Source organism: Hemitrygon akajei, chromosome 6 (assembly GCF_048418815.1).
Source record: "Hemitrygon akajei chromosome 6, sHemAka1.3, whole genome shotgun sequence".
Classification (NCBI taxonomy): domain Eukaryota; kingdom Metazoa; phylum Chordata; class Chondrichthyes; order Myliobatiformes; family Dasyatidae; genus Hemitrygon; species Hemitrygon akajei.
Window position 1 is genome coordinate 187803515 of NC_133129.1, and position 22125 is coordinate 187825639.

The window sequence follows — 22125 nt, forward strand, 5'->3', positions numbered from 1 at the left end:
CATACAAGGGTGTCTCAAATTGTGCGCCAACCACCCCAGCCTCTATGGTTCCCACCCTCACTGCAAATCTAGTTTAAACCCTCCCCAATACAGCAAACTTCCCTCCCAGGATATTGGTTCCACTCCAGTTCATGTGTAACCCGTCCCACTTGCACGGGTCACTCCTTCCCTGGAAAAGGTTCCAATAATCCAAGAACTTGAAACCCTGCCCATCTCCTCAGCCACTCATTCATCTGTCCCATCTTCTCAGCCACTCATTCACCTGCCCCATTTCCTCAATCATCTGCCCCATCTCCTCAGTCACTCCTTCATCTGGCCCATCTCCTCAACCACTCATTCATCTACCCCATCTCCTCAGTCACTCATTTATCTGCCCCATCTCCTCAGTCCCTCATTCATCTGCCCTATCTCATCAGCCACACTTTCATCTGCCCCATCTCCTCAGTCCCTCATTCATCTGTCCCATCTCCTCAGCCACTCATTCATCTACTCTATCTCCTCAGTCCCTCATTCATCTGCCCCATCTCATCAGCTACACATTCATCTGCCCCATCTCCTCAGCCACTCATTCATCTGCTCCATCTCCTCAGCTACTCATTCATCCACCCCATCTCCTCAGCCACTCATTCATCTGCTCCATCTCCTCAGTCCCTCATTCATCTGCCCCATCTCCTTAGTCACTCATTTATCTGTCCTATCTCCTCAGTCCCTCATTCATCTGCCCCATCTCCTCAGTCCCTCATTCATTTGTCCCATCTCCTCAGTCTCTCATTCATCTGCCCCATCTCCTCAGTCACTCATTCATCTGCCCCATCTCCTCAGTCCCTCATTCATTTGTCCCATCTCCTCAGCTATTTATTCATCTGCACTATCTTCCTGGTCTGACCTTCACTAACTCATGGCAGCAGCAGTAATCTGGAGATTACTATCTTGGAGGTCTTGCTCTTCAGCCTCATTCGCAACCCCCTAAACTTACTGCGCAGGACCTCTATCCCTCTCCTGCCTGTGTTATTGGTACCAACATGTACCTCTACTTCCAGCTGTTCACCATCCCCTTCAAGATTATTCTGCAACTGCTCAGAGACATCCTGGACCCTAGTATCTGGGAGACACCCTGGTGTCTCTTTTACTGCCGCAGAATCTCCTATCTGTCCTCCTAACTATCGAGTCCCCTATGACTATTGCTCCGCTTGACTTCACCCTTCCCTTCTGAGGCTCAGAGCCAACCACAGTGCTATAGGTCAGGCTGCTGCTGCCTTGTCTAGATAGATCATACCCCACAGCAGTATCCAAAGGGGTATACCTGTTGCTGAGGGGAATGACCACAGGGGGACCCTGTACTGACTTCCTTCTCCCTTTACTTCTCTCGGTGTTCACCCACCTACTCCCTGAATTCTGCACTCTGGGTGTAACCATCTGCTCAAAAGAATCTATTGCTTTGCTTCCTGGATGATTTAAAGTTCATCCAACTCCAGCTTCAGCTCCTTAATGCGGTCTTTCATGAGCTGGAGTTGGCTGTACTTCCTGCAGGTGCAGTCATCAGGAAAACTACCAAGTTTCACGAATTCCCCAATCCTACAGGAGGAGCATTCCACTGCCGTATCTGCCATCCTGCCTGTACTGTACAATGAGCAACAAAGACCAAATTTTTTCACCTGTTCCTTTGGCCTCAGCCTCTTCTTGTTGAAGCCTCTTGAGTCAAAACCTGATGCTTCTACTCTCACCGCTGGCCGACTCCTGACAATGGCTGCCTTGCTTGCCCCTTCTGTATTTAATTCATAGTGCTCTGCTCCCCATGCTGACTGGGCCTCTGGAATTATATTCCATCTGAGTAGCCTCCAACCTGATGGCATGATTATTGATTTCTCCTTATGATTAAATATTTACCCTCCCCTTCCCTCTTCTTCCATTCCCCACTCTGACCTTTTACCTCTCCTCACCTACCAATCACATCCCCCTGGTGCCCTTCCTCCTTCCCTTTCTTCTATGGTCCACTCTCCTCTCCTATCAGATTCCTCCTTTTTCAGTTCTTTACCTTTCTTACCCACCATGCTTCATCTTTCACTTTCAAGCAATCCTCCTTCCCCTCCCACTGCCTTTTTATTCTGTCGTCTTCCTGCCTTCCTTTCTAGAAGAAGGATCTCGGCTTGAGACATCAACTGTTTATTCATTTCCTTAGATACTGCCTGACCTGCTGAGTTCCTCCAGCATTTTGTAGGTGTTGTTTTATATTTATTGTGTTATTTTATGATTGTGTTCTTTATCTTGTGTTTTTCTTTTGTGTGGCATCAAATCTGGAGTACAATATTTTGTTCTTTTTTACACTTGTGTACTGGAAATTACATTAAACAACCTTGAATCTTGGTGAGTGGTTTCAGTGAGACCTGCAGATGGTACAAACTGCTGTTACTGTGGATTGGTAGTGGAATGAGTGACTGCAGATAGGGAAAAGGCCTAACAAGTGGGCTGCTGTGTCCTGTGTGGTGTCAAGCTTCTTAAGAGCTGTTGTCTGCATTCAGTGGAGAGTGTTCCATCACACTCCTGATTGGAGCCATAGTATCATACAACATGCAAACAGACCCTTCACCAATTCATCCATGTCAACCCAGATGACTACCTGAGCTCATCTCAGCTGTCGGCATTTGGACCAGATCCCCCTAAACAATAAGACCATAAGATATAGGAGCCATTTGACCTATTGAGTCTGCTCTGCCATTTCATCATGGGTGATCCATTTTTCCTCTCACCCCAATCTCCTGCCGTCCCCCCAGATCCCTTCTTGACCTGATCAATCAAAAACCTATCAAACTCTGCTTCAAATAGACATAAAGACCTAGCCACAGCCTCACCACTCTCTAGCTAAAGAAATTCCTCCCCATCTCTGTTCTAAAAGGACACCACTCTATTCTGAAGCTGTGCCCTCTGGTCTTACACTCTCCTACCATAGTAAAGATCCTTTTCACATTCACTCTATCAAGGCCTTTCAACATTTGATAGGTTTCAATTAGACCACTCCTCATTCTTCTGAATTCTAGTAAATACAGGTCCAGAGTCATTAAACGCTCTTCATATGACAAGCTTTTCAATCCTGGAATAATTTCTGTGTACCTCCTTTGAACCACCTCCAGTTTTAGCACATCCTTTCTAAGATAAGGGGCTCAAAACGACTCACAATATTCCATGTGAGGCCTCACCAGTGTTTTATAAAGTCTCAACATTACATCCTTGCTTTTATATTCTAGTCCTCTTGAAATGAATGCTAACATTGCATTTGCCCAAATTAACCTTTAGGGAATTTTGCACAAGTACTCCCAAGTCCCTTTCACCTCAGATTTTTTGTATTTTCTCTCCATTTAGAAAACAGTTAATCCTTTCATTTCTTCTACCAAAGTACATGACCATTACATCTGCCACTTCTTTACCCATTCTTCTAATCTGTCTAAATTCTTATGTAGTCTCTCTACTTCCTCAAAACTACCTGCCCCTCCACCTACCTTTGTATCGCTTGCAAAATTTGCAAAAAAGCCACCACTTCCTTCATCCAAATCATTGACAAACAACATAAAAAGAATCAATCCCAATACAGACCCTAGTGTAACACCATTGGTCACTGGCAGCCAGCCAGAAAAAGTCTCCCTTTATTCCCACTCTCTGCCTCCTGCCAGCCAGCCACTGCTTTATCCAAGCTAGAATCTCTTCTGTAATACCATGGGCTGGTAGCTTGTTAAGCAGCTTCATGCATGGCACCCTGTCAAACGCCTTCTGAAAATCCAAGTATACAACATTAAATGTTTCTCCTTTGTCTATCCTGCTTGTTAACACTCTTTCAATACTGTCCTTCCCCATTCCACTCTCTCAGGGGAAGGCAAATTCAAGATTAACTCCCTCTGAAAGCTGGAAATTTTCATAACTTCTTTTTTAAACATTTCCTGTTGCAACTCACCGGTTCCAGATTTCGGTGTATTTTGAGCAGGTCAGACATCCTGGACCTGAAGCCCGGGGCGAAAACATCTGGATTGATGGCAACGAAGCACTGGCCCTGGATGATGTCAACACAGTTGGGAATAGAGTGATGGTAGCAGAGCCCTCCCTCCCTGCGACACCCCTTCGCAGTTGAGCTCCCCTTGCATTGCCTCTTCACAACAGAGCACTCGATCCTTGTGGCACCTCTACCCAGCAGAAATGACCCTCCTGAAGCAACTGTTCTGAGCAGAGCCCTCCCATTCTGTTGGACCCTTCCCAACAGAGCCCTCCCTGCAGCACTGATTCCCAGCAGATCCTCATCTCCCTGCAGCAAACTTTACAGCAGAGGCCTCCCACCTGGAGCAACCCTTCATAAAAGAACCCACCTTCCTGCAGCACTCCTTCGCAGCAGAGCCCTCACTTCCTGCATCAATCTTTCCCAACAGAGACCTCACACCCTGCAGTTCTTCCCAGCAGAAGCCTCCCTCCTGTTCCCAACAGAACTCTCCTTTCTTGTAGCACCCACTCCTAGCAGAGCCCTCTCTCCTTGCAGCACCACTTTCCCAGCAGAGACCCTCTCCACCCTGTGGTGCTCCTTGCCAGCAGAACACTTTCGTTGCAGAACTGCCTCTCCCTGCAGCACCTCAGCTGGCAAAGACCTCCCCACTGCAGCACTGCTTTGCAGCAGAACCCATCCATCCTGTAACTCCCCTTCCTTGCAGAGCTCTCCTCCCTGCAGCACCCTTTTAACTGGTAGGGTCCTCCCTCCCTGCAACATCCATTCCCAGCAGAGCACTTCCTTCCTGTGAAGCCCGTTCACAGCAGATTCCTCCTTCCCTGCTGCAACTTCCAGCAGTGCCCTCCCTCCCTGAAGCACCCATTTCCAATAGAGCTCTTGCCCTCTACTGCACCAGAGCCCTTGCTCCTTTTGGCACCCCTCTCCAGTTGTGCCCACACTCCCTGTGGCGCACCTTCTCAGCAGCGTTTTCTCCCTGCAGCACATCTTCCCAGCACAGCCCTCGCTTCTTGCAGCACCCCTTTCCCAGTAGAACCCTCTTTCCCTGCAGAACTCTTCCCAGTAGAGCTCTCCCTCCCAGCAAAGACCTCTTCCCTGCATCTCTCCTTTCCAGATCCCTACCTTCCAGCATGGGGAGAGTGAGGAGAGGGGGTACAGAGGATGCATGGGGAGATGAGGTACAGAGGGTGCATAGGGAGACAGTACAGAGAGAAATGGGGTAGAGAGTGCAGAGGGCAAGGGAGTACAGATAGATGGTGCAGAGGGAAAGGGGTAGGGAGGTTGCATGGGGAGAGGGTACAGAAGGTGAGTGGGTACATACAGGATGGAGAGAGAGAGAACACAGAGGGTGGATGGGGAGAGGGGGTAAAGAGGGTGCACAGGGAGAGAGTACAGAAGGAACTGGGGTAGAGAGTGCAGAGGGTAAGAGTGTATAGATGGTGCAGGGGAGAGGGGGTGCAGAGGATGATGGGGTACAGGGTGGAGAGGGAGAGGGGATACAGAGGGTGAATGGGGATAGGGAGTACACTGGGTGCGACAGGAGAAGGAGTACAGACAGTGTAGGGCGAGAGGGTGCAAGTGGATAGGGGTTCAGAGGGTGGATGGGGAGTGGGGGTCTAGGGGGTGCATGGAGAGGGGGTTACAGAGGGTGCACGGAGAGGGGGTTACAGAGGGAATTGGGGTAGAGAGTGCAGAGGGCAAGGGTGTATAGATGATACAGGGTGAGGGAGTAGATTTTTAATTTAATTTTAAGGCACAATTAGGGTTTAGGGCAATGGATAACAGAGTGACTATCTACCATCACCAGATACTGCTACCATACAGAGATCGCCCAAAAACAAACTTCATGAAAATCTGCTGGTTAGATTGCGCAATCTCGACTTGCTGAGGGAATCGGGCCTGCAGTCCTGGGAGTCGTCTGATGCCGGTGGCCAGAGTTGGGGAGACCATAAGCGGTGTGCGAGGAAGCGGAAGCGAGGCGAGCGGGCAGGAGTCCGTGCCAGGAAAAAAGCAAGCTCTAGCCGACCGGCTCTCCCATCCATTCTGCTCTCCAATGGACATTAAATTGGACTATGTCTGTGGCAATGAAATACTCGGCAGGAGTACAGAAACGGACAGAATCCCAGATGCCGCCATTCAGCTGTTTATTTATGTAACAGATTTTCCCCCAAACCATCGGACTGCCAACCTACTGCCCTCTGCTGTGCCTATTGTCTTGTTTATTATTTATTGTAATGCCTGCACTGTTCTGTGTACTTTATGCAGTCCTGGGTAGGTCTGCAGTCTAGTGTAGTTTCTGTGTTGGTTTACTTAGTTCAGTTTAGTTTTTGTATTGTTCATGTAGCATCGTGGTCCTGAAAAATGTTGTCTCATTTTTACTGTGTACTGTACCAGCAGTTTATGGTCGAAATGATAATAAAAAGTGACTTGACTTGACTTACAGAGAGTGCACGGGGAGAGAGGTACAGAGGGTGCATGAGGAGAGGGGATTCAGAAGGTGTATGGGGAGAGGGGTACAGAATGTGTACGGGGAGAGGGGGTTACAGAGAGTGCACGGGGACAGAGGGTACAGAGGGTGAACAGGGAGAGGGGGTACAGAGGTTGCATGGGGAACAAAGGGTGCAGAAGGAGGGGAGGTAGAGAGGGTGCATGGGGAGAGGATACAGAGGGAAATGGGGTACAGAGTGCAGAGGGCAAGGGAGTACAGATGGTGCAGAGGGAGAGGGAGATAGGGAACAGACGGTGCAAAAGAGAGGGAGTAGAGAGGGAGAGGGGGTACAGAGGGAGAAATGGTACAAAGAGTGCATGGAGATATGGGGTACAGAGTGTAAACTGGGAGAGGCAGTACAGATGGTGCAGAGGAGAGGGGGTATAGACAGTGCAGGGGAGAGGGAGATGGGTACAGACGGTGCAGAGGGAGAGGGAGTACAGACAGTGCAGAGGAGATGGAGTAGAGAGGGAGTAGAGAGGTTCAGAGGGAGAAGGGGTACAGAGGGTGCAAGAGGATTTGGGGTACAGAGTGTGAACCGGGTGAGGCAGTACAGAGTGCAGAGGGAGAGGGGGTACATGTGTATCTACAGGGAGCAAAGATAGGGAAGAAGGTGAAAGTTAGAGTGCTACACTCTATGGTGAAGTAGAGTGGGAACATTTGAGAAAGTCAGACATGATGAACAGTATCACAGGGGAATGGTGTACAGTCGCTGAGTACACACATGGTGAGGAGAAAGCACCGACGGGTGTGAATGCACTCACAGGGACAGACAGTGAATTTACCAAATCTGCCACCATGTCCGTCTCCTTCCAGCGGCGGACATTGTTACTGTAATGAGCTCCTGCTAGAATTCCACAGAACATCTCCACCATCAGACTGAGTCCATAGCCCTTGTAGCCACCTGGAAACATGGCACATGGTTACCTAATGTAGACTTGGATCATGATTATCTGGTCTGACACCCAGGCACTGGTCAGTCTGTCTAACACCCAGGGAGGAGAATGTACTTCAGGTGTCCCTCCAGAGCTATGGTCACTGAGGGTTCGGGAGGGTTAAAACTAATTTGTAAGGGGGATGGGACCCGGAACGATAGAGCAGTGAAAGAAGTGCATGGAGTGAAGCCAGATCTAACATATAGAGAGGCTTTGAGGAAAGAGAAGCAGAATAAAGGGTGTAAAGGTAGTAAGGTAGAAGGGCTAAAGTGTGTGTACTTCAATGCAAGAAGCATCAGGAACAAAGGTGATGAACTGAGAGCTTGGATACATACATGGAATTATGATGTAGTGGCCATTACGGAGACTTGGCTGGCACCAGGGCAGGAATGGATTCTCAATATTCCTGGATTTCAGTGCTTTAAAAGGGATAGAGAGGGGGGAAAAAGGGAGGAGGGGTGGCATTACTGGTCAGGGATACTATTACAGCTGCAGAAAGGGTGGGTAATGTAGCAGGATCCTCTTTTGAGTCAGTATGGGTAGAAGTCAGGAACAGGAAGGGAGCAGTTACTCTACTGGGGGTATTCTATAGGCCCCCTGGTAGCAGCAGAGATACCGAGGAGCAGGCTGGAAGGCAGATTTTGGAAAGGTGCAAAAATAACAGGGTTGTTATCATGGATGACTTTAACTTCTCTAATATTGATTGGCACTTGATTAGTTCCAAAGGTTTAGATGGGGCAGAGTTTGTTCAGTGTGTCCAAGATGGATTCCTGTCACAGTATGTTGACAGGCCAACTGGGGGATCTAGTATTAGGTAACAAACCGGGTCAGGTCACAGATCTCTCAGTGGGTGAGCATCTGGGGGACAGTGATCACCGCTCCCTGACCTTTAGCATTATCATGGAAAAGGATAGAATCAGAGATGACAGGAACATTTTTAATTTGGGAAGGGCAAATTATGAGGCTATAAGGCTAGAACTTGCAGGTGTGAATTGGGATGATGTTTTTGCAGGGAAATGTACTATGGACATGTGGACGATGTTTAAGGATCTCTTGCAGGATGTCAGGGATAAATTTGTCCCGGTGAGGAAGATAAAGCATGGTAGGGTGAAGGAACCATGGCTGACAAGTGAAGTGGAAAATCTAGTCAGGTGGAAGAAGGCAGCATACATGAGGTTTAGGAAGCAAGGATCAGATGGGTCTATTGAGAAATATAGGGTAGCAAGAAAGGAGCTTAAGAAGGGGCTGAGAAGAGCAAGAAGGGGGCATGAGAAGGCCTTGGCAAGTAGGGTAAAGGAAAACCTCAAGGCATTCTTCAACTATGTGAAGAACAAAAGGATGACAGGAGTGAAGGTAGGACCGATTAGAGATAAAAGTTGGAAGATGTACCTGGAGGCTATGGAAGTGAGCGAGGTCCTCAATGAATACTTCTCTTTAGTATTCACCACTGAGAGGGAACGATGACAGTGAGGACAATATGACGTGAGGTTGATGTTCTGGAGCATGTTGATATTAAGGGAGAAGAGCTGTTGGAGTTGTTAAAATACATTAGGACAGATAAGCCCTTGGGGCCTGATGGAATATTACCCAGGCTGCTCCACGAGGCGAGGGAAGAGATTGCTGAGCCTCTGGCTAGGAACTTTATGTCCTCGTTGTCCACAGGAATGGTACCGGAGGATTGGAGGGAGGCGAATGTTGTCCCCTTGTTCAAAAAAGGTAGTAGGGATAGTCTGGGTAATTATAGACCAGTGAGCCTTATGTCTGTGGTGGGTAAGCTGTTGGAAAAGATTCTTAGAGATAGGATCTATGGGCATTTAGAGAATCATGGTCTGATCAGGGACAGTCAGCATGGTTTTGTGAAGGGCAGATTGTGCCTAACAAGCCTGATAGAGTTCTTTGAGGAGGTGATCAGGCATATAGATGAGGGTAGTGCAGTGGATGTGATCTACATGGATTTTAGTAAGGCACTTGACAAGGTTCCACAAGGTAGGCTTATTCAGAAAGTCAGAAGGCATGGGATCCAGGGAAGTTTGGCCAGGTGGATTCAAAATTGGCTTGCCTGCAGAAGGCAGAGGGTTGTGGTGGAGGGAGTACATTCAGATTGGAGGGTTGTTGCTAGTGGTGTCCACACAAGGATCTGTTCTGGGACCTCTACTTTTCGTGATTTTTATTAACGACCTGGATGTCGGGGTAGAAGGGTGGGTTAGCAAGTTTGCAGACGACACAAAGGTTGGTGGTGTTGTAGATAGTGTAGAGGATTGTCGAAGATTGCAGAGAGACATTGATAGGATGCAGAAGTGGGCTGAGAAGTGGCAGATGGAGTTCAACCCAGAGAAGTGTGAGGTGGTACACTTTGGAAGGACAAACTCCAAGGCAGAGTACAAAGTAAATGGCAGGATACTTGGTAGTGTGGAGGAGCAGAGGGATCTGGGGATACATGTCCACAGATCCCTGAAAGTTGCCTCACAGGTAGATAGGGTAGTTAAGAAAGCTTATGGGGTGTTAGCTTTCTTAAGTCGAGGGATAGAGTTTAAGTGACGTGATGTAATGATGCAGCTCTGTAAAACTCTAGTTAGGCCACACTTGGAGTACTGTGTCCAGTTCTGGTCGCCTCACTATAGGAAGGATGTGGAAGCATTGGAAAGGGTTCAGAGGAGATTTACCAGGATGCTGCCTGGTTTAGAGAGTATGCATTATGATCAGAGATTAAGGGAGCTAGGGCTTTACTCTTTGGAGAGAAGGAGGATGAGAGGAGACATGATAGAGTTGTACAAGATATTAAGAGGAATAGACAGAGTGGACAGCCAGCGCCTCTTCCCCAGGGCACCACTGCTCAGTACAAAAGGACATGGCTTTAAGGTAAGGGGAGGGAAGTTCAAGGGGGATATTAGAGGAAGGTTTTTCACTCAGAGAGTGGTTGGTGCGTGGAATGCACTGCCTGAGTCAGTGGTGGAGGCAGATACACTAGTGAATTTTAAGAGACTACTAGACAGGTATATGGAGGAATTTAGGGTGGGGGGTTATATGGGAGGCAGGGTTTGAGGGTCGGCACAACATTGTGGGCTAAAGGGTCTGTAATGTGCTGTACTATTCTATGTTCTATGACAGTTTGGGTGAATATACCTGAGGAGACCCTCTACAGCCATGGTCACTGACAGTGAGGGGCAAGTGTACCTCGGGATCCCTCCAGACACATGGTCACTGACAGTGAGGGGAGAGTGTGCCTCAGGATCCCTCCAGACCCATGGTTATTGACAGTCAGGGGTGAGTGTATCTCAGGGATCCCCCCAGAATCATGGTCACCGACAGTGGAGGGGTGAGTGTACCTCGAAGGATCACTGACAATGGGGTTAAATGTACCATGGGGTCCCCCCAGAACCATGGTCACTGACAGAGGGTGAGAATGGGGTCCGTCTAGAGCCATTGCTACTTGCAATGGAGTGAATGTAATGTTGGGTACCTCCAGAGCCATGGTCAGGGACTATGGGGGTGGGGGGGGGTGAATATACCTTGGTGGTCCCTCTAGAGCCATGGTCACTGACAGTGGGGGAGAATGTACCCCGAGAGTTCCTCTCAAGTTCTGGTCATTGACAGTGAGGGGAGAGTGTACCTGAGGGATCCCTCCAGAGGCATGGTCTCTGACAGTGGGGGAGAATGTACCCCGAGGGTTCCTCTCAAATTCTGGTCATTGACAGTGGAGGTGAATGTACCTTGGAGGCACTCCAGAACTATGTTCACTGACACTGAGTGCTGAATGTTCCTAAAGTTTTCTTCTAGAGCCATTGTTACCGACAGTGGGAGTGAATGTACAGTGGGGTACATCCAGAGTCACTGTCAGGGATTATAGGGTGTGAATGTACCTTGGGAGTCCCTCTAGAGCATATATGCCAAACTCAAGGCCCGCGGGCGAAATCCGGTCCGCGGTGGAATTATCTTTGGCCCGCGAGATAATATCTAATTACTATTAAAGCTGGCCCCAGTAATCGAAGCGCCTACGGCGTATGATATGGCTAATGCTGAGTTTATTCAGGTACCAGGTTTTCAGGGTTTTTAGTGTTTATTCGGTTTCCCTGGTTTATTTCCGGAATATCATTAATGAATAATTTTTTTCTCTATTAGAGCTGGCCCGCCGGTATAGTGCATGCACCACTAATACTACAAATCCCACAATTCACTGCCAGTGCATTGCTCGCGCTTGCCTTACTCTCTCATCAGCATCCTTATGGCGCTAGTCACGTGTGGTTAACTTTCAGCTATCCCTCACCCCAAAAATGGCTGAACGAAAGGTGGACTTTGAAAACAGGGGTTTTCAAGGCAGGTGGGACGCAGATATAAAGGGCAAACCTGTTTGTCTTGTGTGCGGAGACGGTGTGGCTGTAATTAAAGAATACAACGTAAGACGACACTATGAAACGAAACACCACGACAAATACAAGCATCTGGACAAGAAACAGAAGCTCCAGAAGGTAGAAGAGTTGAAAAGAAATCTGGCGTCACAGCAGGCTATGTTCTCAAAAGCCAAAACACAAAGTGAGGCTGCTGTAAAGGCTAGTTTTATTGTGGCAGCAGAGATCGCTAAATCAGCCCGGCCCTTTACCGAGGGAGAATTTGTTAAAAACTGCATGATGAAAGTTTGCGACGTCGTGTGCCCAGATAAAAGGCAAGCATTTTCAAATGTGAGCCTGAGCAGAAACAGGTATCCAGATGTGTAAATATAATGAGGCTGCCTTGGGATAAACTTGTGGGACTGACGACAGATGGAGCGCCCGCGATGTGCGGTCAAAAGAGTGGATTGATGGGCAGGATCCGGGAGAAGATGCGGGAGGAAAACGGCGCAGGTGAGCTGACAGCTTATCACTGCATCATACACCAGGAATCGTTGTGTGGCAAAGCCTTGAAAATGGAACATATAATGAGCACCATAACACGAGCAGTTAACTTCATAAGAGCCAAAGGTTTGAGTCACCGCGAGTTCAAGTCGTTTCTGGAGGTGTTGGGTTCAGAATATAATGATTTGCCCTATCACACAGAGGTGCGATGGTTAAGCCAAGGGAAAGTGCTGAAAAGATGTTTCGAGTTGCGTGAGGAGATCTGTCAGTTCATGGAAAGCAAAGGGAAAGACACAACAGAGCTCCGGGATAAAAAGTTGCTTTGTGAAATGGCGTTTCTGTGTGACATCACGAGCCATCTCAATGCGCTCAACCTGCAGCTTCAGGGGCGGGGTCGTGTGATCACAGACATGTACGCTGCAGTGAGGGCTTTTAAAACCAAGCTGCGCTTGTGGGAGACGCAGATGCAGCAAGAAAACTTGAGCCATTTTCCGTGTTGCCAAACTATGAAAGAGCAGGTTTCTTTGCAGTGTTCCCACGTGCAAAGTTTGCTGAAAAACTTAGCATACTTGGTGCCGACTTCACACGGTGATTTGCCGACTTTGAAGCCCAAAAAAGCAGGTTTGAACTGCTCAGTAATCCATTTGCAGCTGACGTGGAAAGCGCACCAACCAACATACAAATGGAGCTGATTGAACTCCAATGTAGTGACACACTCAAGGCAAAGTATGACTCGGTGGGCGCTGCAGTTTCTACGTTTCATTCCCGACACAATGCCCCAGCTGCGTACCCAAGCTGCTCAAATGCTCTATGTTTGGCAGCACATATCTGTGTGAACAACTGTTCTCTTTGATGAAGATAAACAAAACATCACACAGGAGTCGTCTTTCTGATGAACACCTTCACTCAATTCTGAGGATTTCCTCAGCTCAGAGCTTGACTCCAAACATTGATGAACTTGCATCCAAGATGAGATGCCAAGTATCTGGCTTCGACTAGTGTGAATCACAGAGTGTTGGCCTGTGGAAAAATGTTTTCATTAGAAATTACTCCGGAAAAGCTGCAGATAAAGCCATAAGAAATAAATGCAACTGATTTTTTATTTATTTAATGTTCAATGTTGTTTTTGTAGGCAATAACCTAAGCTTTGTTAGTTCCAGGTTAATATGTGTAATAAATTCATTTCAATAAGTTTTGCAATAAACGCTGAACCAGTCCGGCCCTCGACTTGTACCGATTTTTTAATTTTGGCCCACTGTGTATTTGAGTTTGACACCCCTGCTCTAGAGTCTTGGTCACTGACTGTGGGGGGGGGGGGGATGGACCTCAGGGTCCCTCTATATGTCTGGTCACTGACTGTAGGGGGAGATGGTGAAGGGTATGGAACAAACAGTGATGGACTGGGTCTGACAGTGAGGAACACCGACCTGACAGTGAGGATAATGGACCTAATGGGGAAGGGTACAAACGGGTTTTTCTGGCTGCCAATGTGAATCCAGATGTTTGGTCTCTCTGGTGCCAGAGTGATTTCAGGGGATTCTAAAGGGGTCAGGTAATGTGCACATAATCCTTGGTGCTATTGACATAGATAATAATAACACAGAACAGTACAGTACAGCACACAGCCCTTCAACCCACAGTGTTGTGCTAAACTAAATTAGTAATCAAATGCTAACTCAACCTATTACTTCTGCATATGCAATATCCATATCTTTCCATTTTCCACACATTCCTGAGCCTCCTGAAGGCCTCTATCATAGCTGCCTCTACAACTACCCGTGGGTGTACAGTCCAGGCACAAGATCAATGAGGTTCTGCAATATGAAAGTTGTGAGCTGAGAAGCACGTTAAAGAGTAGGATCTCTGTCATCAGGGGAGCACTGACAGAGATTTTTAATCTTTTTGATGCCTACAGCTGAGGTGCTAGATGATGGGAGAATGTGGTACCTTTGTTCAAGAAAGGCAACAGGCCTGTGAGTCTAACTTCAGCAGTAGGAAAGTTGATTTGTGGGACATCTGTTTTGATTAATTTGGTTGAACATCTTAAAGAGGGAACAAAAAGGATTAATGAGGAGTGGGATTGCCAAAGTTGACATGGATTTCAGTGAAACCATTAACAAGGTCAAACACATGTGGAGGACTGATCCCAAAAGTTACAGATCTTGGGATGCAAGACAATGTGGCAAACCAAATACAAAATTGGCTTGTTAGTAGGAGGTAGAGGGTGATGGTGTTGTGTTGTTTGGAAACCTGCACTACTAATGTACAGCAGGGGACAGAGCTGAAACACCAACTGTTGAGTTGAAGGTAACAGAAATGATATAAAAATTGGTAATGCCATTGAGAGTGGGAAGAGTAGACTTTGGCCAAATGGAGATTTTAATCACCTGAAATCATTAAATAGAAACATGATTCCATACTCAGATTGAAATGTATGTTTGAATCTGTCTGGATAGTTACGATGTGATACAGTTGCTAATGAGTTTCCTAATTCACAATAATCTGGTACAGAGGTGTTGATAATGTCATTCTTACTTGTAGCTTCACTTCCTCCCAGAGGCAACAGACCCCCTCCATGCAGGATACTTGCTGGATCTGTGGTGTTTTTGCCGTTGGGGTCACAGCCCCATCCTTCCGGAACCATCTCTCCATGTCGGCGTTGAACTTCTATCTAGGGAGCAGCAGACTACAGCTGATACATGCATTTAGAAAGATGATTCATTAGAGACTGTCAGTACAATTTTGTATGTGGAGACTATGAGTCATTAATTTAAATAAGTCATTAAGAAATAGAGAAGAAAGTCGATGAGAGGAGGTTGGTATTCAAAGTATGGATTTCAACAGGGACTTCGATAAGGTTCCACATGGTAGGCTGCTCAGGAAGGCAAGATCGCATTGGATCAGGGAGAGCTGGCCACTTGGGTACAAAATTGGCTTGATGGTAGGAAACAGAAGGTAATGGTGGGAGGTTGTTTTTCAGACTGCAAGCCAATGGCAAATGGTATGCTTCAGGGATAGTTGCTGAACCCATTTTTGTTTGTCAACAATTTGGATGAGAATGTTCAAGGCATGGTTAGTAAGTTTGCAGATGACACTGAAATAAGTGGTGTTGTAGAGAGTGAAAGTGGTTATCAGGTTACAAAGTGGGGTAAGTGGACTGAGGAATGACAAATGGAGTTTAATTCCGTTAAGTGTGAGATGTTGCACTTGGGAAGACAAATAACAGTAGGCGTTTCACAGTGAACGGTAGGGCTCTGGGAAGAGTTGTTGAACAGAAGAGAGGAGTTTCACAGTGAACTGTACAGGTCTGCGGAGTGTTGTAGAACAGAGCATTGGAGTTTCACAGTGAACGGCAGGGCCCTGGTGTGTGATGTAGAACAGAGGATAGGGGTTTCACAGTGAACAGTAGGTCCCTGGGCAGTGTGTTCAATCAAAGGGGAGCAGTTGCAGAATGAATGACTAGTCCTTGGAGAATTTTACAGCACTGGATAGGAGTTTTGCATTCAATGGCAGAGCTCTGGGGAGTGCTGTTGAAAAGAAGGTAGGAGTTTCACAGTGAAAGGTAGGGCCCTGGTGTGTGATGTAGAAGAGAGGTTAGGAGTTTCAGAGTGAAGGGCAGGGTTCAGGTGAGTGTTGTGGAACAGAGTTTAGGAGTTTCACAGTGAATGGCAGGGCCCTGGGGAGTGATGTGGAACAATGTATAGGAGTTTCACATGGAACAGCAGGGCACTGGGGAGTGATATAGAATAGGGAGTAGGAGTTTCACATGGAACAGCAGGGCCCTGGGGAGTGATGTGGAACAACGTATAGGAGTTTCACATGGAACAGCAGGGCACTGGGGAGTGTTGTGGAACAGAGGTTAGGAGTTGAACATTGAATGGTAGGGCACTGGGGAGTGATGTAGAATAAGGGGTAGGAGTTTAATAGTGAAAGGCAGGGCACTGCGGAGAGTTGACAAAAGGAGACTAGGAGTTTCAAGGGATGGTAGGGCACTGGGAAATGCAGAACAACGCATAGGAGCTTCACAGTGAATGGTGGGGCTCTGGGGAGTGTTGAACAGAGAATTGGAGTTTCACAGTGAATGCTAGGGCCCTGGAGAATGCTGCCAAACAGAGGGTTGGGGAGTATTGAACTTGGTACAAATTTCACCGTGAAAGGCAAGGGCCTAGATAGTATTGTCAATCAGAGGATACAAGTTTCACAGTGGATGGTAGAGCTCTGGGGAGTGTTGTTAAACAGAGGTTAAGAGTTTCACCTTGAATGGCAGGGCTCTGGGGAGTGTTGCAGTACAGAGGGTGGGAGTTTCATTGTAAATGCTAGGGCCCTGGGGAATGTTATCAAACTGATAATATTTGTTTTACAAAATATAGTTATTACAAATTCAGTGCTAAAATATATACAAACCAGTGACTAGCACAATTACTACACAAGTACTTGACAAACGACATTAAACTGTTTCCACCTCTGTCAATGATGGTGCAAATCCCCCGTGGAGCCAAATGGTCCCATAATGCCTCTACGGTCGCCATGGACAACACATGTTCTCTCTCAATGGTTACCTGATCATGGACATACCCCCTACACATAGCCAAGCAGTCTGCCGAGGAAGATTCCTCCACCACTCGTTTCCAGAACCCATGGATAGCTGTTTTCGCCAGCCCCAGGTGCGTTGATAAGGACATCCACATCCCTCTATGCCCCCCCTCCTTACTGAATGACCAAATATAAATAGGGTGGGGCTAAAATGTAACCAGAAGGTGAGGAATAGCCCACAGAGATGCGCAAAAAGGGGCTGCAGCCTTGCACACTCCATGTATGTGTGGTACACGGTCTCCTCCAGCCTACAGAAGCGACATGCAGAAGGGAGGACCATATACAAACTAAGAAACTGGTTACAGGACACCACCCTATGCAGCAGCCTCCACCCCAGATCCCCAAGGTGCATGGGAAGACCTCCCTTGTAAAGGGACTTCCATTGAGCACCCCCTCACATCCAGTGGAAAGGCTGTCCGCCATGACGTGTCAGGATGGTGAACAAAGGCTGGGAAATGGAGGGTGTGGAGCAGCAGCCCATTCAGTTGCCTCCCACTTGCATCCCTGAATGGAATTGTGGGAATCGATGAGAGATCGCTCAAGTTGTGTAGGCTCAGCTCTCGGATAAGATTGTGGGGCCGGGCCCCGACAAGCAACTCCAGCAGCGCAGAGGTGAGCCCAGTCGGAGTCATTCGGAGCTGAGCCGCAACCACATCTATTGAGGTAGGGCAGGGGTTGCCTAGGACACCACCCTCTGCCAGAGGAGGGGATTCCTGGCCTGAGGCAACCATGTTCCAGACTCTCAGTAGGTCCTGATAGAAGCCGGGCAGACTCCGCAAAGCAGGATAGCTGATGTCCACTGGTAGTAGCCGCATCTCTTCATGAAGACAGCAGCCCCTTTGGAGAAAATACATTGCCATTACCTGCTACCTGGGAGGGTGCTTGGCATACAGGAATCTCTGCAGGGTCCTGAGGTGGAGAGCCACCAGCTGTGTGCGGACACAGCAGCACCAGTCCGCCCTCTCCCATTGGAAGACTCAAGACCGATGCAGAGACCCAGTGTTTCCTGTTACGCCAGAACAAGTCCACTAACTTCCTCTGCATTCTTGCGACAAAGGGGGCAGGTGGGGCCAGGATGACCATCCAGTACCACAACATGGAGGCCACCAGTTGGTTTATGACCACCACTTAGGGTAGGAGTTTTACAGAGAACATTGAGGTTCTGGTGAGTGTTGTAGAACAGAGGGCAGCAGTTGCACAGTGAACAGCAGGGCTCTGGGGAGTGTGCCAGAACAGAGGAAAGGAGTTTCACAGTGAAAGGTGGGGCTCTTGGCAGTGTTGTTGAACACAGCACTGGAGTTTCACAGTGAATGCTAGGGCACTGGGCAGTATTGTCGAACAGAGGTTAGGAGTTTCACAGTGAATGGTAAGGCCCTGGGGAATATTGTCGAATAGAGGTTAGGAGTTTCACAGTGAATGGTAAGGCCCTGGGGAGTGTTGTCGAACTTGGAAGGGGCTTCTCCGTGAAAGGCAGAGTACTGGGGAGTATATGTATTGTCGAACAGAGGTTAGGAGTTTCACAGTGAATGGTAGGGCTCTGGGAAGTGTTGCTGAACAGAGGTAAGGGTTGCACATGGAGCAGTAGGGTTCTGGGGATTGTTGTCAAACAGAGTGTAAGAGTTTTGCAGTGAACAGCAGGGCTCTGTGAGTCTTGCAGCACAGAGGTTAGGAATTTCCTGGTGAAACGGGGTTCTTGGCAGTGTTGCTGAACACAGCACCGGAGTTTCACATTGAACGCTACTGCCTTGGGAAAAGTTGTCAAACAGAGAGTGGATAGGTGTTTCACATTGAATGGCAGGGCCCTCGTGACTGATGTAGAACAAAGGCTAGGAGTTTCAGACTGAATGGCGGCACTCTGCGGAGAGTTGTTGAATAGTGGGTAGGTGTTTCACCGTGAACGGCAGGGCTCTGGACAGTGTTATAGAACAGGGACGAGTACAAAGTTCTCTGAAAGTGGTGTCACAGTTATCGACAGGGTGGTGAAGAAGGGTTCTGGCAAGTTAGCTTTGATTAGGATACTGAGTATAAAAGTTAGGATGTTATGTTGTTGTATGCGATGCTGCTGAGGACGTATTTGGAATGTTTTATTCTGATTACACCTATAATAGACAATGAACTTTAGCTGTACCTTTCCCAATGCCACAGCTGATGTGGCCATGTCCAACACAAACATGTCGTCACCCAGGGCAGGAGCAGCGACACTGATAGGATTGGTTCCCAAAGTGCACTGGAAAATAGGTAAACAATGGGTATGATTATTTGAAAGACTGTTGAATGGGTCAAGCAGGGAGACATGGAAACAAACTTTCAAGGGCAGCAGGTAAATTGAGCATTGTCTCCAAGCGATGAAAGGAATCAAAACACAGGTGGTAAGTTATTATTAGTCAATGACTCATAGAGCACTACAACACAGAAACCTCACCTTTGGCCCACCTATTCCATGCCGAACTGCTTTTCTGTCTAGTAGTATCTATCTGCTTCTGGACAATAGCGCTCCAAACCTCCCCATCCATGTATCAATCTAAATTTCATTTAAATGCTGAAATCGAACCTGCAACTTCTGCTGGCAAATTGTTCCACCCAACCTCAACAAAAAAGCCTGCTTGCATTTACTTTATCTAGACCCCTCATAATTTTGTATACCTCTATCAAATCTCCTGTCATTCCACTGCACTCGATAAAACAAGGTCTTAGCCTAATAGGCTGCCTATGTAAGTTTTGTTCAGTCTCACTGAATCATTACATCTGATCCAGGCCTGATGTTTTGGGAAAGGAAACCACAGCCTTTGAGAGGTATAGGGATGGTGCCAAACAGGACGGACCTCAGTTTTGTGGTTGGACTGGAGAAGCTCAGTGGATGGACTTGGAGCACAGAATGTATGGGAGGAAATATTTAAAATGCGAGGCGGTGACCACGAATACAGGTTTAACATATAAAAAACAAAAATGCTGAAAATATTCAAAACATGTAAGATTCTGCTGGTACTGGAAATGCAGAGCAAAACACACAAAAGGCTGGTGAAACTCAGGTCATGCAGCATTTGTGGAAATGAATAAACTGTTGACGTTTTGGGCTGAGACCCTTCATCAGGACTGATGAAGCATCTCAGCCTGAAATGTTGAATGTTTATTCACTTCCATAAATGATGAAAATATTCAAGATCAAGTTTGTTTAGTTTATTGTCATTCAATGGTACACATGAATACTGCCAAATGAAACAATGCTCCTCCACAAATAAATGAACAATTAATCAGGTGCATTTAGCCTGTTAGCCTGACACCTGGAGGCGCATGACAAGATAGGCCAAAGCCAGTATGGTTTCTTGAAAGGAAAATCCTGCAACACAAAACAACTGCAATTCTTTGAAGAAATTACAAGCAGGGTAGGCAAAGGAGATGCAGTAGATGTGGTGTACTTGGATTTTCAGAATGTCTTTGACAAGGTGCCGCATATGAGGCTGTTTAGCAAGATAAGAGCCCATGGAATTACAGGGAAGTTACTAACATGGGTGGAGTATTGGCTGGTTGGCAAAAAACAAGAGAGTGAGAATATTCTGACTGGCTGCTGGTTACCCAGTGGAGTTCCCGAGGGTTCGGTGTTGGGACCGTTGTTTTTACAATGTATGTCAATGATTTGGACTATGGTATAAATGGATTTGTGGCTAAGTATGCCGATGATACAATCATGGGTGGAGCAGTGGGTAGTGTTGAGGAAACAGAGAGCCTGCAGAGAGACTTAGTTTAGGGGAATGGGCAAAGAAGTGGCAAATGAAATACAATGTTGGAAAGTGTATGGTCATGCACTTCAGTGGAAGAAATAAATGGACAGACTATTATTTAGATGGGGAGAGAATTCAAAATGCAGAAACGCAAAGAGACTTGGGAGTCCTTGTGTAAGATACCCTAAAGGTTAACCTCCAGGTTGAGTCGGTTATGAAGAAGGCGAATGCAATGTTGGCAAAAGTGTTCAGAGGGGTTCACAAGGATGATTCCAGGAATGAAAGGGTTATACGAGGAACGTTTGATAGCTCTGGGTCTGAACTTGCTGAAATTTAGGATAGGGGGAGAATCTCATTGAAACCTTTAAAATGTTGAAAGGTCTAGACGGTAGATATGGAAAGGATATTTCCAATGGAGGGGGAGCCTAGGACAAGAGGGCACAGCCCCTAGGTAGAGGGGAGTCCATTTAAAACTGAGATGTGGAGAATTTTCTTTAGCAAGAGGGTGGTGAATTTATGGAATTTATTACCACAAGCAGCTGTGGAGGCCAGGTCTTTGGGTGTATTTAAGGCAGAGCTTCGTAGGTCCTTGATTGGATATGGCATCAAAGGTTACGGGGAGCAGGTTGGTGAGTGGGGCTGAGGAGGGAAATAAAGAATCAGCTATGATTGATGGCAGAGCAGACTCAATGGGCCAAATGGCCTTATTCTGCTTCTGTGTCTTATGGTCTTATGACACCTTGTCAAAGGCGTTATGAAAATCCAAGTACACAACATCAACTGATTCTTCTTTGTCTATCCTGCTTGTTATTTCTTCAAAGGATTCCAACAGATTTGCCACCAAGATTTTCTCTTGAGGAAACCATGCTGACTACGGCCCATTTTATCATGTGTGTCCAAGTATCCCAAAACCACATCCTTAATAATCGACTCGGACATCTTCCCAACCACTGAAGTTAGACTAAATGGCCTATAATTTCCTGTATTCTACCTGTCTCCCTTTTTTAAGAGTGGAGTGACATTTGCAATTTTCCAATCTTCCGGAACCATTCCAGAATCTAGTGATTCTTGAAAGATCATTACTAATGCTTCCACAATCTCTTCATCTCCACCTCCATCTCTTTCAGAACCCTGGGGTGTACACCATCAGGTCCAGTTGACCTTATCTATCTTCAGATCTTTCAGTTTCCCAAAACCTTCTCCCTATTAATGGCAATTTCACACACTTCTAACCCCTAACAACCTGGAACTTCCACCATACTGCTAATGTCTTCCATCGTGAAGACTGATTTCCAGCATCTGCAGATTTCCTCATGTTTGCAAAATACTTATTCAGTTTGCCTGCCATTTCCTTATCCCCCATTACTACCTCTCCAGCATCATTTTCCAGTGGACCGATATCCACTCTCACCTCTCTTTTACTCTCTATGTATCTGAAGAAAGTTTTTGTAACATCTTTAATGTTATTGGCTCACTTATTCATAGTCTATCTTTTCCTTTTTAAACATTTTTAGTACTCATCTGTTGGTTTTTAATAGCTTTCTAATCCTAACTTCCCACTAATCTTGTACCTTCCGATTTG

The 22125-nt window shown here is 46.9% G+C and overlaps 1 protein-coding gene across 3 annotated transcripts in view; it reads right to left on the bottom strand.

Annotated features, from left to right (window-relative positions):
• Positions 1-22125, bottom strand: part of LOC140728782 (uncharacterized oxidoreductase YjmC-like) — a 100851-nt gene that overhangs the window by 18170 nt on the left and 60556 nt on the right. For all 3 annotated transcript variants that reach the window (XM_073047737.1, XM_073047736.1, XM_073047738.1), the window contains exons 6-9: positions 18953-19051; positions 14767-14902; positions 7253-7371; positions 3944-4039 (exon numbers count right to left, since the gene is read on the bottom strand). In XM_073047737.1, coding sequence (XP_072903838.1) covers positions 3944-4039; positions 7253-7371; positions 14767-14902; positions 18953-19051 — 450 coding nt within the window. The remainder of the gene's footprint in view (positions 1-3943; positions 4040-7252; positions 7372-14766; positions 14903-18952; positions 19052-22125) is intronic.